This window comes from Sphaerodactylus townsendi, linkage group LG04 (assembly GCF_021028975.2).
Source record: "Sphaerodactylus townsendi isolate TG3544 linkage group LG04, MPM_Stown_v2.3, whole genome shotgun sequence".
In the NCBI taxonomy this organism is placed as follows: domain Eukaryota; kingdom Metazoa; phylum Chordata; class Lepidosauria; order Squamata; family Sphaerodactylidae; genus Sphaerodactylus; species Sphaerodactylus townsendi.
Window position 1 is genome coordinate 157,005,195 of NC_059428.1, and position 17,594 is coordinate 157,022,788.

Here is a 17,594-nt window from a genome sequence, read left to right on the forward strand (position 1 = left end):
TTTCTGATGCAACTGGAATCACACTAGCTGTTTAGTGTGTGGGCGAGCTTGTGTGGAGAAAGGACCAAAATTGCAGTGCCCGAAGGTGCATTGCCCAAGAATAGACTTTTGAGTTCACTGTGTGGTGACGTGTGCTGGAGTCTGCCTGATTGCCCAGATGGACTCTGCTCCTGTCAAAGATTTGACTTCTTTCTGACAGTCTTTAATTTTATGGCCGTGAATAATCTGTATGCTTGAGAAATCCACAGGACACTTGATTTCAAGGAATGGTTTGTTTTAAAAGGGGTTTGTTTTAAAACCTGGATAGCTTTAAAAGTGGCTTGGATAGATTTATGGAGGAGAAGTCGATTTATGGCTACCAATCTTGATCCTCCTTGATCTCAGATTGCAAATGCCTTAACAGTCCAGGTGCTCGGGAGCAACAGCCGCAGAAGGCCCTTGCTTTCACATCCTGCCTGTGAGCTCCCAAAGGCACCTAGTGGGCCACTGCGAGTAGCAGAGAGCTGGACTAGATGGACTCTGGTCTGATCCAGCTGGCTTGTTCTTATGTTCTTATGGGGGAATCTCTCTTCTCAGAATACTAGGGATGGTTCTTAAGTATTTCCATTCAAAGAGACAGCCTTTTTGCAGTACTGCAGATCCCTTCTCGGAGACTGTGTTTGGTGAACTGTTAGGCCTTCCTATGTTCTTGTGTCCAGGGAATCCCCAAGGTTTCTTAAAAAAAGAAGCAACCTTGTTAGCCTGGTCAAACTTGGCGAGTCCGTTCCGAACTTCAGAGTTAAATTTCTAGTATTGTTGCTGTTTTCCTGTCCGATGTCCAAATTTTCATTGGTCTCTGCTTCCAAAAAGAAGGCAGTGTGGTTCTGTAGATATTTAATGTCCTAAACTGTGTACAGAGCAATGGGGGAGAGCTGCGACTCAGTGGAAGAACCTTTGCTTTGCATAACTTTTGCTACATAGGACCTGGCAGAGCTGTTATCAGTCAGAGAAAACAATGTTTTTACTTTGATGGACCAAGAGTCTGGTCTTTGGATGGAGAGGTAGCAACCCAAGATGATTGACAAGGAGGCAGCCATTGGGGACCAAAACATTTATGACTATGAAAGAAGAAGAGTTTGGATTTATATCCCCCTTTTCTCTCCTGTAAGCAGGCTCAAAGGGGCTTCCAATCTCCTTTCCCTTCCCCCTGCACAACAAACACCCTGTGAGAGGGGCTGAGAGGGCTCTGGAGAACTGTGACTAGCCCAAGGTCACCCAGCTGGCATGTGTTGGAGTGCACAGGCTAATCTGGTACATCAGAGAAGCCTCCACAGCTCATGTGGCAGAGCAGCGAATCAAACCCGGTTCTCCAGATTAGAGTGTACCTGCTCTTAACCACTACACCACGCTGGCAGTGAAACTGGACCAGCGGCAACCTTGGGCATGAGTTTTGTATCTCGAGGCATTAAGAATAATGTATCTGACAGCCAAGTATACCTCGCCACCACATGTGGATGAAAACAGCTGTAGGACCAGAGCGACTAAGTCTAAAACAGATGTTTTCGCAAATGACAAAATAATATATATTTTTTTGCTGGGATAAGTACTAGAGCATTCAAATAGCATAGATTTTTTTTCAAAAGGCCCACCTCTTAAAGAGGATTTCACAGCACTCTCGCCAAAGGCAGCCTGTGGAGATTTATCAAGAGAGCCAGTGGAGGACCACATGAGGCGTTCTAAAAATAAACCTACCTAGAACACGTCTGTGAAAATGTGCTCTGCAGTCTGTTGCTGTCGAAGGGACAGAATGAACCGCCCGGGATGCTGATGGGAGTCCGAGACTTCAGCCGCGCTTGAACGGGAAAGTAATGGGTTGGATCTTGCTGATCTGTTTACTGGCCATCACATTTTTTCTCCTACGTGAGGAGGCCACGCTACTGCAGAAGAACCTTTTGCGTCGGCGGAAGAGCCGCTGTTGGTGAAGCAGGTCCACGGGATCCCACCTGCTGGTCCTGATGCTATCCGAGCACCTTTTCCATGATGTATCCAGCAAAGAAGAGTTACCACTGGGAAGGGAGCATGGAGGATTTTGTGGAGGGATGTGCGGATCAGCAGCAGAACAGCTGTTCGGCAGGCGGGAAGTTGCAGGTTCGATCCCCGGCCTCCCCGCTTGAAAGGACCAGCTAGCAAATGAGGTGGGAGACTTTAGTTGGAGACTTCACTGCCCCTCCCGTTGCTTCTGAAGCAGCAGTCATACCGCTGTCCTGCTAACTTCTGCAACTGATGGTCCACAATACGCAATGCAGTCACTTTATAGCTCTTGCTATTAACTTATCACAGATATCGGGACTTAGCTGCTAACTCCTCGAGGCAGGGGTGGGGTGGGGGACTCCTAAAACAAGGATCACTCACAGCCTCTTAGGTTGATGCACCTTGTTCGCACAAGGCCCGCGTTGCTCGTAATTGGTATTCCAGCTTGTCACGATGTCGGCTTGCGTGCCTCCGCTGCTGAGTAGTCAACTCCATTGATTGCACACCGGTGAAACATAATACTCCTCACGAGTGACCTTGTTCTTATTTTCCCCGTTTAAATAGCCCTATAAGCAGCTCTACGGTGACACTAATAAGTTCTGAAATTTTAATGAGGTTTTTTTTTTCCAGCTGCCAATTTAGTTGACTTAATGCACGATGGCATCTTTTTCACTTTTCGAAAGAGTTTTCCTTCTGGGCTGGGGGTGCAGATCGAGGCTATTAAAAACAATAATAAAGATGAGTCTGGAGATATTTTGTCCCGCCGTCTACCCTGGATGGAAGTAAAGAGTTTCTCGGTACACTTGCAGGCAATTATTATGTACATGTTGAAAAGGGGCTGTTTGCCCCAGGTCACCCTACTAGCAGAAACTGTAGATTTGTTTTTTTTTCTCCTTTGGCACATCAGTGTAACAGAGAATCAGTGGTAAAAGCTGTATCTTAAGATAGTTTGGAATTAACATGCTACTTTTCAAATGGAAATTAAAACAGTAAGCTTTGAGAAGCTGTGAAGTTGTCAAGGACCTGTAGAGTTCGGAAGAGAAAATGGGCCATGGTTTGCTACTACGTGAACATGAAGAAGAAGAAGAAGAAGAAGAAGAAGAAGAGGAGGAGGAGGAGGAGGAGGAGGAGTTTGGATTTATATCCCCCCTTTCTCTCCTGTAGGAGACTCAAAGGGGCTTACAATCTCCTTTCCCTTCCCCCCTCACAACAAACACCCTGTGAGGTAGGTGAGGCTGAGAGAGCTCTGAAAAGCTGTGACTAGCCCAAGGTCACCCAGCTGGTGTGTGTGGGAGTGCACAAGCTAATCTGGTTCACCAGATAAGCCTCCACAGCTCAAGTGGCAGAGCTGGGAATCAAACCCGGTTCCTCCAGATCAGAGTGCACCTGCTCTTAGCCACTACGCCACTGCTTCTCTGAATGAAAACTAAGCCACAGTTCGAAATCTCGACTCGAAGGGCAAAGTTCAAACCAGAGTTTTATGATTTTGCCTGTAATGGCAAACTGCTGTTTGCTCGGAAAGGGCAGGCCTCTTTGGGCTGCGTGTGCAGAGGAAGTATATAAGCCTGGTCACCTTATAGGGTTATCTCTATGGCAGTAAACTGTGGTTTACCATTACGTGCTCACCGGTCTTATCCAGATGCCTGTCCGGCCAGTTCCATGGGCTTCTTCCCCTATTCCCTTTATGCCCTGCTCACCTTCTGGTGATCCACTTTTAGAATTCACGCTGCCCGTTAAGAGCGCCTGACTCTTCTTTTACAAACTGTGGCTCTCATCCAGTGGTTCTCAACCTTCCTAATGCCGCGAGCCTTTAATACAGTTCCTCATATTGTGGTGACCCCCAACTATAAAATTATTTGTGTCTCGGTTCCTAAGACCATTGGAAATATGTGTTTTCCGATGGTCTTAGGCGACCCCTATGAAAGGGTCGTTCGACCCCCCCCAAAGGGGTCGCGACCCTCAGGTTGAGAACTTCTGCTCTAATCAAACGTGTCTTGGGCACTAAGGGAGAATTGCTGGAGAAACAGGAGCAATAAACAGAAGGCATTATATTGACGACATCCGTGCCTTCATCTCCAAAGGCTCGGTCGCCAAAAGAAGACGGGCTGAATGAAAAATTCAATACAGATGTTGTCTTGCTAATTAGGTCAGGCTAGTACTTGGCCCAAGAGCTTAAATTTGCTCTGTCCTTCTGATGCAATAGGCTGGGGAAGCTCGGCGCTCTTTGCCTTGCCTTCAAAGATGCTCTGCGATGCGCTGAGGAGAGGCACCGAAACAGCCGGGTAACCTCTGTGAATTGTGATGTGCCGGAGCGCTGGAGGAACTTTAAATGAAATTGACCTTGGCATAATTTATATGTCACAGGATGACTTCACTTGCAGTCACTGATGCTGTTGCTCACTCCTGATCGAGAGCTGACGGGGTGGGAAGGAGGCCGAGTGCAATTCTCTCAGCCCGGCCTACCTCACAAGGTGTCTGTTGTGGGGAGAGGAAGGGAAAGGAGCTTGTCAGCCACCTTGAGTCTCCTTACAAGAAGAGAAAGGTGGGGTGTAAATCCAAACTCTTTTTCTCCTTCACTGACCTCAGTTCCTCAATTCTTCCTGGCTCTGATCCTCCAGTAGCATCTGACACGTTGCATCTGTGGGAAACTCTTTGATTTGAACGAAGAGCACCATTAACAATACAGCAGTCGTGTGTTTGTTCAAACCTTTCCCAAAGAACCGGGAGCACTTTTCAGTCGTGCTGTAAATCACATTGTTCCATTTAGCATCTACCCGTGTGCCACCGATCCCTTGGCGGGAGCTCAAAATTCAGGGGGGGACGGGGACCAGTGAGTTTTGTGGGGGACGTCAGCGGCGAGGGGACAAGGCGTCTTCGCTGTCCCTTTCTACCTCCAGCCGATCCGTATATATCCTTCAGAATATCAGAAGAGAGAATTTTCCACAGTCCTGTTCATTACCACTACTGAGAGACGCTAGAAAGAAACATGCCGTCATCAAAAAACTGGTGGACGTTTGTTCTCCTAGCCGCAAATTGGCAAGATCCAATCCGCCAGCAGCTTCTTCTGGCTTGTTAAAAGTATTGTTGCCCCTATTCCCTCGCTTGTGAATAGGACTATATGAATCTCCCATTTGCAGGGTTTATTTTTTCCCGGCAGAGTACAGAGAGCAGTGGGTCGTGTGGCTAAGCGTGACCTACTTTTTCTTGAATGGGTGTCGGAGGAACAGCTGAAGTTGGGCGGCAGGGTTTTATGGCTTCCCTTTGTCAGTTGAGTAGCAAAGCGCGAGAAGATTAATCCTTGCCTTCTGTAGCAGGTAGGAGTGACCCTGCTGTATTGAAGCATCTGAGACAAGACTACCATTTTAAGCATGCACTTGTAGGTGGCGGCCTTGGTTCAGAATGGGGGCTTTAAAGGATGGCGGTCTAATAAATCAACCAAAGAAACGTCCTGTAACAATTGAGAACTGGAATGCCAAACCCTGAATGAACTGATAAGAAGAAGAGTTGGATTTATATCCCCCCTTTCTCTCCTATAAGGAGACTCAAAGAGGCTTACAAACTCCTTCCCCTTCCCCCCTCACAACAAACACCCTGTGAGGTAGGTGGAGCTGAGAGAGCTCCAAAGAACTTTGACTAGCCCAGGGGTAGGGAACCTGCGGCTCGAGAGCCGCATGCGGCTCTTCTGCTCTTGCACTGCTGCTCCATGAGCCGAGCCGCTGGTCCCATCCTTGCCCACCCTGCAGGCAGCAGAGTGGGTGCACCAACTGCCCGCGGCCGGCTGGGCCGCGTTGCGGGCTTCCCCTCTCGCCTGCCCCATTGGAGTGGGGTGGGTGCTTTCCCGGCGGCTGGTGAGGCCGAGCCACTGGCCCCATCCTTGCCCGCCCTGCAAGTAGCAGGGCGGACGCATCCATGCGCTTCTCAGAATGAGCGGAGTAAAAGGTTAAAAAACCCAATATATACAGTGTTATCTTTATTTTAAATGTCAGAAATTATTTGCGGCTCCAAGTGTTTTCTTTTCCCATGGAAAACGGGTCCAAATGGCTCTTTGAGCGTTAAAGGTTCCCTACCCCTGGACTAGCCCAACGTCACCCAGCTGGCATGTGTTGGGAGTGCACAGGCTAATCTAGTTCCCCAGATAAGCTTCCACAGCTCAAGCGGCAGAGCGGGGAATCAACCCCGGTTCTCCAGATTAGAGTGCACCGGCTCGTAACCACTGCACCACCATAAGAGATGTAACCCACCCCCAGCATCTATAGATATCGAGGCAGGATCCGACAGATGAACTTTTAATGCAAATGTTGGCCTTCAGGCTGTTGGAGTTTCGGTGTTATTTGATTTTAATTCACATTTTCCTATTACGATGCTCGAGGGAAGCCACCAAACGCTACAAAGAAATTGGATTAAATCAACACGACGGGAAATGGAAACCGGGCTCCCTCCCTTTGCCAGTGGAAATTGTTGAGCTGCCTCGCATAAGTCCTCATAAAAGTCCGGGTTATAAATATTTAAAATACAAGGGAGATTTAATATAAATAATAAATACCGTGACCGTCGAGAGTCCTCTGGGGGTGTCAGGCAGAAGAAAGGGTCTTTCCTGGCGCTTACTGTCTGGGATTGTTTAATTGGAGCCCCTGGGGACTTGAACCGGCGACCCTCTGCACGCACCGCAGGTGCTCTGCCGCTGAGCCGAGGTCCCTCTAATGCTTGCACAGCACCCTCTCCAAAGAGTTTCAAACAATTTTTCTCCCCAGTGCGATCGCAGCAGGCTCCAGATGTGGGAAGGGAGGATGGGCGAAACCGGTGGTTTATGCTGGGACACACTGGGCTGATTCCTTGCGCTTTGGGTGGTGGCGAGAAAGGTCATCAAGTCACAGCCAATTGACGGCAACCCTTCATGGGATTTTCAGGGAAGTGACGCACAGAGGTGGCATGCCGTGGCCTTCCTCACATGTTCCTCGGTGGCCTCCCATCCAAATACTAACCCGCGCCAATCCCGCTTAGCTTCTGAGATCTCACAAGGTTGGGTTAGCCTGGGCGTACCTTTGCTGGGTGTATCGGATGAGTGCCAGCAGGCGTCTGAGAAACCTGTGGTCACGATTCAGTCCCAGTCGTGCACACTCTTGTCTTTTATTTTTCCTCCCTCTCAAATGGTAAAGATGAAAGAGGTACGCACTACGGTCACATAGGGTACGGCAGTTTGCAATTCTTTTATGAAATATTGGGTATTCTTGCAAAAATTTTTATATGGCGGCAGGGAGAAAGGAGAAGATGCGGGCATAAAGTCAAGAGGTTGCCTCCCTAGTTCCGTTTTTAAACACAGATGGGCGGTGTGAGCATGTGCTGCCCATTGTGCCCATGGCAAGAAGGGTTCCATGACATGCCCACGTCTGTTTGAGGTGAGCATTACAAGCCAGCGCACATCATTTGTTCCCCCTCCTTGCCTTCATTTGACAAATCCATTCCCCACTTATAGAACTCTCCCTAGCTTTTGTTGCTCGCCAGCAGCCCAGGATCACTTTACATTTCTACGGGCAGCCAAATATAGTCACGCTACACAGAGCCGAACAGCTGCCCGGTCGCGCTCTCTACCCAGGCGCACGGGCCGGGGCTGTCACTCGGAAGATGGCCGGTGGAGCAGGCCCTGTTACGATTGGGCAACCACCATATTCAAAAGTTGCGGGGAGGCACGACCTGACGTCTCAACCCACAACCACTCAGCAGCACACGGCTAGAAATACTGCTGTACTCTTCAGAATAAACAATATTTTCAAATGACTCCTTTCGGTAATGTCTGTGCATGCACAGGCATCACTGTTTGAGTTTTGAAGCTCTTTTAACACACACACCCCAACTCTGCGCCACTTAAGAAGAAAAGTTTGGATTATATCCCCCCTTTCTCTTCTGTAAGCAGACCCAAAGGGGCTTACAATCTCCTTTCCCTTCCCACCCCCCACAAACATCCTGTGAGGTGGGTGGGGCTGAGAGAGCTCCGAAGAACTGTGACTAGCCCAAGGTCACCCAGCTGGCGTGTGTGGGAGTGCACAAGCTAATCTAGTTCACCAGAAAAGCCTCCACAGCTCAAGTTCTCCAGATTAGAGTGCACCTGCTCTTAACCACTACATCACACTGGCTGTCTTAAAACACTTTATGCAGTGCTGTAAAATCTGGCAGTGCCCCCGGTTTGCAAAAGCCTGAAGTCCAGACTTGTTTTTGAAAGACCAATAAGGTTGCCGTAGGTTAGCTGCGAATTGATGGCGCTTTCCACCAACACAATATTCCTGCCCTGGCTGGACCCAACGTGTGGGGATTTTATATTGTGCATCATCTATGCATATTATTAGATGCATACCGTATATACTCGTGTATAAGTCGACCCGCATATAAGTCAAGGCACCTAATTTTACCACAAAAAACTGGGAAAACTTATTGACTCGCGTGTAAGTCGAGGGTGGGAAATGCAGCATCTACTGGTAAATTTCAAAAATAAAAATAGATACCAATAAAATAAATTAATTGAGGCATCAGTAGGTTAAATGTTTTTGCATATTTATTTCAAAGAAAAACAGTAAACTAGCTGTGTAAGCCCTGATTCTCCCTTTAAATCCACTCAGAGAGGGGGGGGGTGATTTAAAGGGAGAATCTGGGGAAAATTTGAGGGTGCCTGTCAGGGGAGGAATGTTTATGTTAGCAGTACCAACATTTCAGAGTATCTTTAGGAGACCCTCGTGATGATACCACCCAGATTTGGTGAAGTTTGGTTCAGGGGGTCCAAAGTTATGGACCCTCAAAAGGTTAGCCCCATCTACTATTAGCTTCCATTGGAAACAATGGGGGATGGGTGCACCCATTTTGGGGATCCATAACTTTGGACCCCCTGAACCAAACATCACCAAACCTGGCTGGTATCAGCAATAGATTATCCTGATGATACCACCCAGGTTTAGTGAGGTTTGGTTCAAGGGGTCCCAAGTTATGGACCTTCAAAATGTAGCCCCATCTACTATTAGCTCCCATTGGAAACAATGGGGGATGGGAGCACTCCCTTTGGGGGTCTATAACTTTGGACCCCCTGAACCAAACTTCACCAAACCTGGCTGGTATCATCAGGAGTGTCTCCTGATGATACCGTGCAATTTTGGTGCCGCTAGCCTAAAAACTGCGCCCCCTGGTGGCCGACAAAGTAAAACCCTAAACTATTTTTTTAAATACACCTCACTCACATATAAGTTGAGGGGGGCTTTTTCAGCACAAAAAATGTGCTGAAAAATTCGACTTATGCGAGTATATACGGTAGATGCTGAATTACAGGATCGATAGCCATTCTGGAATGCTCGCGGATTTCAGATTGTGGTGGTGGTTGACTCAGTTACTATAAATTGTGATGTGAAAATGCGGGAGGCCCCCAACCCCCGGATGGGGGGGGGGGGTAATTCATCTGTGATTGATGCCTTTTGTTCCAGCCTTCCTCCGAATGTAAAATGAGCATTAATGCTCTTTGCCGCACGTCCGCCTAGATGTTGAATGACGCCACGTTCGGATTTGTAAGCTGCGGATATGAGTCTGAACACACCGGCGTTTTAATCTGTCACCTGAACCACCTGCCGGAAGGGCCGGGGAGAACTAAAGCAGCCGTGTCTGGTGCCAAGTTTTGCAAATGTGTGTTTTCGAACCACTTCCTAAGAAGGGCAGTCAGGAATTGGTTTCATTCAGAACTAAGCTGGCGTATGATCCATTCCCTCTCAGATAATCTGTCTGGGATAATCTGTCTGTACTGTCTAAGGTTATCACAGCTGGAATCAACTAGCTGTGGTGGGTTTTCTGGGCTGCGTGGCCGTGGTCTAGTAGTGTTTGCTCCTAATGTTTTCTCTGGCATCTATGGCTGGCACCTTCAGAGGCACATCATGCGCATCTTCTTCTGAAGATGCCAGGCATAGATGCCAGAGAACTGTTAGGAGCAAAACCTACCAGACCACGGCCACAACTGCAACTGCAACTGCCGTTCTTTCTGGGGATAGGACACACATCAGTTTTTATCCTCATATGTACCAAAAAAATCTTAGTCATGACTGAGGTTGTGAACAGTACAGTGAATAAAAGATGCGCCCTGTTTGCAGGGGGCGTGTATATAGGGAAAATATGTTTTCGCATTTTAAGACTGGCGGGGTTGTTTGTTTTTGAAGGAAGACCATATTTTCCCCGTCAAATAATATTTTCATTACCAACACAGCATTACCAACCCATTACTAATACAATATTTTCATAGCCGAGCGCAGATTCCTGTGCTTCTGGTGTTCTCCTCTGGGGGCTGGTGTTGTGAGATAAAACAGGGAGAAAAACAGGTCATTGTGTTGCCAGAATGTGCGCCCGTGGGCCATTCCTCACAATTGGCAGATGGGGGAAAGGCGATCCCATGCTCAGGTGGCAGATGGAGACTCCCCCAACAGTTTGCTTTTCCAGACAGAACCGAAACAAAGCCCTATGAGGCTTTGGTCCTTCATACCTGAGAGAGTGTGTCTGCCCATATATTCCTGCCCAGGTGCTGAGATCAAAGGGGGGGGGCCTGCCTGGCTGTCAGGCCCCCGTCAGAGGTAACGGGGTTGGGGGCAGCCTGGAGGGTCTTCTGTACAGTGGCCCCCTAAACTGCAGAATGTCCTTCCTCTCGAGGTTCGCCAAGCACCTACTCTTTTGGAGTTTCGGCGCCTGGCGGAGACTGTCCTCTTCACCTGGGCTTGTGACTGACCCCTTCCCCTCCTGGGAGTGCTCCTGGGACATCCATACACCCCTCCTTTTTCATGGGGGTGGACGTGGGAGATTTTAGCGTCCAGGTTTTTAGGATGGGTTTTTAAAAATTGTATTTCATTGTGTTTTTACTGACATGATTTTAATGTGGCACGTTTTGTTGCAACCCACGCCCGAGACTGTGGTAGAGGGCGGGTAATAAATGTAAATAGAAATAGCCCTGAACCCTTTTCCCGGCATTCTTGTTCTCTGAATGGGGAGATTTGGGGAGGGGTGGGGGGTTGTTTGTTTGAAGCATGAAGCTGCACTATTGATCTTCTGGCCCTTCCCTTCTCACATTACCACACACACACCACACACACACACAGAGAGAGAGACTTATTTTGTTGTGGTTTTAAGCAAATGCTTTGACCCTTTTAGTTCCAGCTGACCCCAGTCCATCTGCAGAGACAAGAATGACACCGCTCCCATTGACTGGGAGAGCCTCTGTCTTGTGAGGAGCTCCTGACTCCTGCCATTAACTAATTGGAGGAGAACATTTGCGAACAGGCCGAAGCTGCCCCAGGAGCATCAGATGGGAAGAAAACCCGTGGGACGAGAGGGCACGCGACCTATTTTGTCCAGTATGCTCAGGAGCAAATCCAGTTACGGCCATAGCTGCTTTTTGAGGGGCCCCTGGGCTTGTGTTTTATTGGAGAAGAGCCACAATCTGGGCATGACTGTCCCATGCGCACTTACTACAGCCTGAGCCCGCAGAAGACAGTGGGCTTAGAGCGCATCGTGTTTGCTCGGGGCTGCGTTACGAAAACCGGAGAACCCCGTGGTTCTCCCAGACCAGTGTTTTCTAAAACCCGTCGCTTGACTAATCGGCGTTTTTCTTTCAAATCTAGCCACACGTCTTTAAAGCCATACTTCATAAGCGGAAGCGCTTGCGACATGTGCAGAACCGCGCCAGGAGGTGCGCCTTTCTGCAATATTGATCGGATACCGTCTAGAAACAAAACATGAGCAGGCGTGGTGTGGTGGGTCGGAGCGGCAGACTCTGATCTGGAGAACCAGGTTCGATTCCCCACTCCTCCGCAGGAAGCCTGGGTGACCTGGGGCCAGTCACAGTTCTCTCAGAACTCTCTCAGCCCACGTGGAGGCAGGCGGTGGCAAACCACCTTTGAGCACCTCTTGCCTTCACAACCCCAAATGGTCACCATACGTTGGCTGTGACTTTTCACCTCCAGAGACAAAACAAAAATCCTTCTCCATGACTGAGGTAGTTCTAGGGCAGTGGTGGCGAACCTTTGGCACTCCGGATGTTATGGACTACAATTCCCATCAGCCCCTGCCAGCATGGCCAATTCACACCAGTGTCAATTGGTCAACTTTCCAGGTCTAGGCGAATGATTTCTAACTCCTCCGGCCTTCTTTTTATTTATTTTTTTCTGTTAATTGAGAAGCATGTTTGCTGGCCGTTGTGGGACTTCCAGGCTGCGTGGCCGCGGTCTGGTAGTTTTCGCTCCTAACCTTTCAGCGGCACCGTCACAGTAATACGTATTTCTTTCAGACACATCACTGCGACACACCTCTGAAAAGGGCAGCCAGAGATGCGAGCAGAACGTTAGGAGCTAAAACTACCAGGCCGCAACCGCACCGCCCGGAAAAACCTACGATAGCGAGTTAATTACGGCCATGGACGCCTTTGACAAGCCGTTGAAGCGCCTGTTTACTTGTCCCTGTGGCCTAAAGCTGAGACACCCTGATGTCTGCTTTTAGGTCTCCTCAGGCTCAGCTTGTGTCTGATTATTGTAGCTGGCAGAATCCTCACACCTTCTGGGGTTTTGCTCTTTGCTGTTGTTCGCCCCTCGGGGGGAAAGGGCCCATTGTCCTCTGAGTATGCTTCAGTACCAGTTATTCATCACGCTGGCCTGCTTGTCTTGAGGGGCGTATGTGTCGCAGTTGGTACCACAGTAAGCCCTGCAATATTTTTAAATAATTCAAAAGTGTTAGGGATTGGGGGGGGGGGAGGTTTTCGGAGCAAGCACACCGGTCTTTTTCTTCCCTTTATTGGATTCGGGTTTCCTCCTTTGTTACCTAGGAAACCAGGGTTTGCTGGTGTTTGGAGGATCTGGTGTAGTCAGAAGCAGTTTGGCTGTCAAAGGTATTTCCACCGGTACGAAACCAGTGGGCGTCGGTTCCTCGTCGCTCCTTTTCATTTGCCGTGGATGCGGCTTGCGTGACATGAAAAGAAAGATGCGTTGGATGTAGCCGCAGGGGTTGAAACGGCAGAATCGTCTAGGTGAAGAAGGGTCGGCAAGGAGTTTTCACCATGTGGAGCTTCGGTGACTTTAAGGAGAGGGCCAGTCGATATTGCATCTTTTGGGAACACGCAAGGAGTGTGCAGCTGCTTCAGTCTTCAGCTAACAACCAGGAGAACAGCCAGTTGACCTGTTCCTACATATCTGTAGCAAAAGCTGCGCATGTTTTAAGCTTCAGACTTTCCCCTGAAGCCGGCCCAAACCTGGGGAATGGCGGGGCAGGTCACCCCAGTGATTCCACTCTTCCCCGCTTGATTGTGTCCCAAAGGTGGTGTTGAAGGAGCGCTTGTGAGGCCTGCTCCGGGGTCTCCCAGGGTCCTTTCCTGCTCCCTGTGCCTTTGAACCCCTGCACGAAACCACTGGGAGAGATTTATGCAGAGATTCGGAGTAGGAACGCCGTGGCGACCCCCAGCTCTGTTTCTCAGCAGTTGGCTCAGGCGGGCTCAAGGAAGTCCTAAATCAGTGGTGGCGAACCTTTGGCACTCCAGATGTTATGGACTACACCCCCCCCCCCCACCCCCCCCCCCCCCCACAACCCCCCCCCCCCCACCCCCCCCCCCCCCCCCCCCCCCCCCCCCCCACCCCCCCCCCCCCCCCCCCCCCCCCCCCCCCCCCCCCCCCCCCCCCCCCCCCCCCCCCCCCCCACCCCCCCCACGCCCTACCCCCCCTCACCACCACCCCCCCCCTCCCACCCCCCCACCCCCCCCCCCACCACCCCCCCCCCCCCACCCCCCCCCCCCCCCACCCCCCCCCCCCCCCACCCCCCCCCCCCCCCACCCCCCCCCCCCCCCACCCCCCCGCCCCCCCACCCCCCCCCCCCCCCACCCCCCCCCCCCCCCACCCCCCCCCCCCCCCACCCCCCCCCCCCCCCACCCCCCCCCCCCCCCACCCCCCCCCCCCCCCACCCCCCCCCCCCCCCACCCCCCCCCCCCCCCACCCCCCCCCCCCCCCACCCCCCCCCCCCCCCACCCCCCCCCCCCCCCACCCCCCCCCCCCCCCACCCCCCCCCCCCCCCACCCCCCCCCCCCCCCACCCCCCCCCCCCCCCACCCCCCCCCCCCCCCACCCCCCCCCCCCCCCACCCCCCCCCCCCCCCACCCCCCCCCCCCCCCACCCCCCCCCCCCCCCACCCCCCCCCCCCCCCACCCCCCCCCCCCCCCACCCCCCCCCCCCCCCACCCCCCCCCCCCCCCACCCCCCCCCCCCCCCACCCCCCCCCCCCCCCACCCCCCCCCCCCCCCACCCCCCCCCCCCCCCACCCCCCCCCCCCCCCACCCCCCCCCCCCCCCACCCCCCCCCCCCCCCACCCCCCCCCCCCCCCACCCCCCCCCCCCCCCACCCCCCCCCCCCCCCACCCCCCCCCCCCCCCACCCCCCCCCCCCCCCACCCCCCCCCCCCCCCACCCCCCCCCCCCCCCACCCCCCCCCCCCCCCACCCCCCCCCCCCCCCACCCCCCCCCCCCCCCACCCCCCCCCCCCCCCACCCCCCCCCCCCCCCACCCCCCCCCCCCCCCACCCCCCCCCCCCCCCACCCCCCCCCCCCCCCACCCCCCCCCCCCCCCACCCCCCCCCCCCCCCACCCCCCCCCCCCCCCACCCCCCCCCCCCCCCACCCCCCCCCCCCCCCACCCCCCCCCCCCCCCACCCCCCCCCCCCCCCACCCCCCCCCCCCCCCACCCCCCCCCCCCCCCACCCCCCCCCCCCCCCACCCCCCCCCCCCCCCACCCCCCCCCCCCCCCACCCCCCCCCCCCCCCACCCCCCCCCCCCCCCACCCCCCCCCCCCCCCACCCCCCCCCCCCCCCACCCCCCCCCCCCCCCACCCCCCCCCCCCCCCACCCCCCCCCCCCCCCACCCCCCCCCCCCCCCACCCCCCCCCCCCCCCACCCCCCCCCCCCCCCACCCCCCCCCCCCCCCACCCCCCCCCCCCCCCACCCCCCCCCCCCCCCACCCCCCCCCCCCCCCACCCCCCCCCCCCCCCACCCCCCCCCCCCCCCACCCCCCCCCCCCCCCACCCCCCCCCCCCCCCACCCCCCCCCCCCCCCACCCCCCCCCCCCCCCACCCCCCCCCCCCCCCACCCCCCCCCCCCCCCACCCCCCCCCCCCCCCACCCCCCCCCCCCCCCACCCCCCCCCCCCCCCACCCCCCCCCCCCCCCACCCCCCCCCCCCCCCACCCCCCCCCCCCCCCACCCCCCCCCCCCCCCACCCCCCCCCCCCCCCACCCCCCCCCCCCCCCACCCCCCCCCCCCCCCACCCCCCCCCCCCCCCACCCCCCCCCCCCCCCACCCCCCCCCCCCCCCACCCCCCCCCCCCCCCACCCCCCCCCCCCCCCACCCCCCCCCCCCCCCACCCCCCCCCCCCCCCACCCCCCCCCCCCCCCACCCCCCCCCCCCCCCACCCCCCCCCCCCCCCACCCCCCCCCCCCCCCACCCCCCCCCCCCCCCACCCCCCCCCCCCCCCACCCCCCCCCCCCCCCACCCCCCCCCCCCCCCACCCCCCCCCCCCCCCACCCCCCCCCCCCCCCACCCCCCCCCCCCCCCACCCCCCCCCCCCCCCACCCCCCCCCCCCCCCACCCCCCCCCCCCCCCACCCCCCCCCCCCCCCACCCCCCCCCCCCCCCACCCCCCCCCCCCCCCACCCCCCCCCCCCCCCACCCCCCCCCCCCCCCACCCCCCCCCCCCCCCACCCCCCCCCCCCCCCACCCCCCCCCCCCCCCACCCCCCCCCCCCCCCACCCCCCCCCCCCCCCACCCCCCCCCCCCCCCACCCCCCCCCCCCCCCACCCCCCCCCCCCCCCACCCCCCCCCCCCCCCACCCCCCCCCCCCCCCACCCCCCCCCCCCCCCACCCCCCCCCCCCCCCACCCCCCCCCCCCCCCACCCCCCCCCCCCCCCACCCCCCCCCCCCCCCACCCCCCCCCCCCCCCACCCCCCCCCCCCCCCACCCCCCCCCCCCCCCACCCCCCCCCCCCCCCACCCCCCCCCCCCCCCACCCCCCCCCCCCCCCACCCCCCCCCCCCCCCACCCCCCCCCCCCCCCACCCCCCCCCCCCCCCACCCCCCCCCCCCCCCACCCCCCCCCCCCCCCACCCCCCCCCCCCCCCACCCCCCCCCCCCCCCACCCCCCCCCCCCCCCACCCCCCCCCCCCCCCACCCCCCCCCCCCCCCACCCCCCCCCCCCCCCACCCCCCCCCCCCCCCACCCCCCCCCCCCCCCACCCCCCCCCCCCCCCACCCCCCCCCCCCCCCACCCCCCCCCCCCCCCACCCCCCCCCCCCCCCACCCCCCCCCCCCCCCACCCCCCCCCCCCCCCACCCCCCCCCCCCCCCACCCCCCCCCCCCCCCACCCCCCCCCCCCCCCACCCCCCCCCCCCCCCACCCCCCCCCCCCCCCACCCCCCCCCCCCCCCACCCCCCCCCCCCCCCACCCCCCCCCCCCCCCACCCCCCCCCCCCCCCACCCCCCCCCCCCCCCACCCCCCCCCCCCCCCACCCCCCCCCCCCCCCACCCCCCCCCCCCCCCACCCCCCCCCCCCCCCACCCCCCCCCCCCCCCACCCCCCCCCCCCCCCACCCCCCCCCCCCCCCACCCCCCCCCCCCCCCACCCCCCCCCCCCCCCACCCCCCCCCCCCCCCACCCCCCCCCCCCCCCACCCCCCCCCCCCCCCACCCCCCCCCCCCCCCACCCCCCCCCCCCCCCACCCCCCCCCCCCCCCACCCCCCCCCCCCCCCACCCCCCCCCCCCCCCACCCCCCCCCCCCCCCACCCCCCCCCCCCCCCACCCCCCCCCCCCCCCACCCCCCCCCCCCCCCACCCCCCCCCCCCCCCACCCCCCCCCCCCCCCACCCCCCCCCCCCCCCACCCCCCCCCCCCCCCACCCCCCCCCCCCCCCACCCCCCCCCCCCCCCACCCCCCCCCCCCCCCACCCCCCCCCCCCCCCACCCCCCCCCCCCCCCACCCCCCCCCCCCCCCACCCCCCCCCCCCCCCACCCCCCCCCCCCCCCACCCCCCCCCCCCCCCACCCCCCCCCCCCCCCACCCCCCCCCCCCCCCACCCCCCCCCCCCCCCACCCCCCCCCCCCCCCACCCCCCCCCCCCCCCACCCCCCCCCCCCCCCACCCCCCCCCCCCCCCACCCCCCCCCCCCCCCACCCCCCCCCCCCCCCACCCCCCCCCCCCCCCACCCCCCCCCCCCCCCACCCCCCCCCCCCCCCACCCCCCCCCCCCCCCACCCCCCCCCCCCCCCACCCCCCCCCCCCCCCACCCCCCCCCCCCCCCACCCCCCCCCCCCCCCACCCCCCCCCCCCCCCACCCCCCCCCCCCCCCACCCCCCCCCCCCCCCACCCCCCCCCCCCCCCACCCCCCCCCCCCCCCACCCCCCCCCCCCCCCACCCCCCCCCCCCCCCACCCCCCCCCCCCCCCACCCCCCCCCCCCCCCACCCCCCCCCCCCCCCACCCCCCCCCCCCCCCACCCCCCCCCCCCCCCACCCCCCCCCCCCCCCACCCCCCCCCCCCCCCACCCCCCCCCCCCCCCACCCCCCCCCCCCCCCACCC

General features: G+C 59.3%; 1 protein-coding gene across 1 annotated transcript in view; it reads left to right on the top strand.

The window, feature by feature from the left end:
* The window catches only part of MOSMO (modulator of smoothened), a 29,153-nt gene that overhangs the window by 2,154 nt on the left and 9,405 nt on the right, over positions 1-17,594 (top strand). Inside the window, exon 2 of the mRNA XM_048494195.1 lies at positions 12,836-12,994. Coding sequence (XP_048350152.1) covers positions 12,836-12,994 — 159 coding nt within the window. The remainder of the gene's footprint in view (positions 1-12,835; positions 12,995-17,594) is intronic.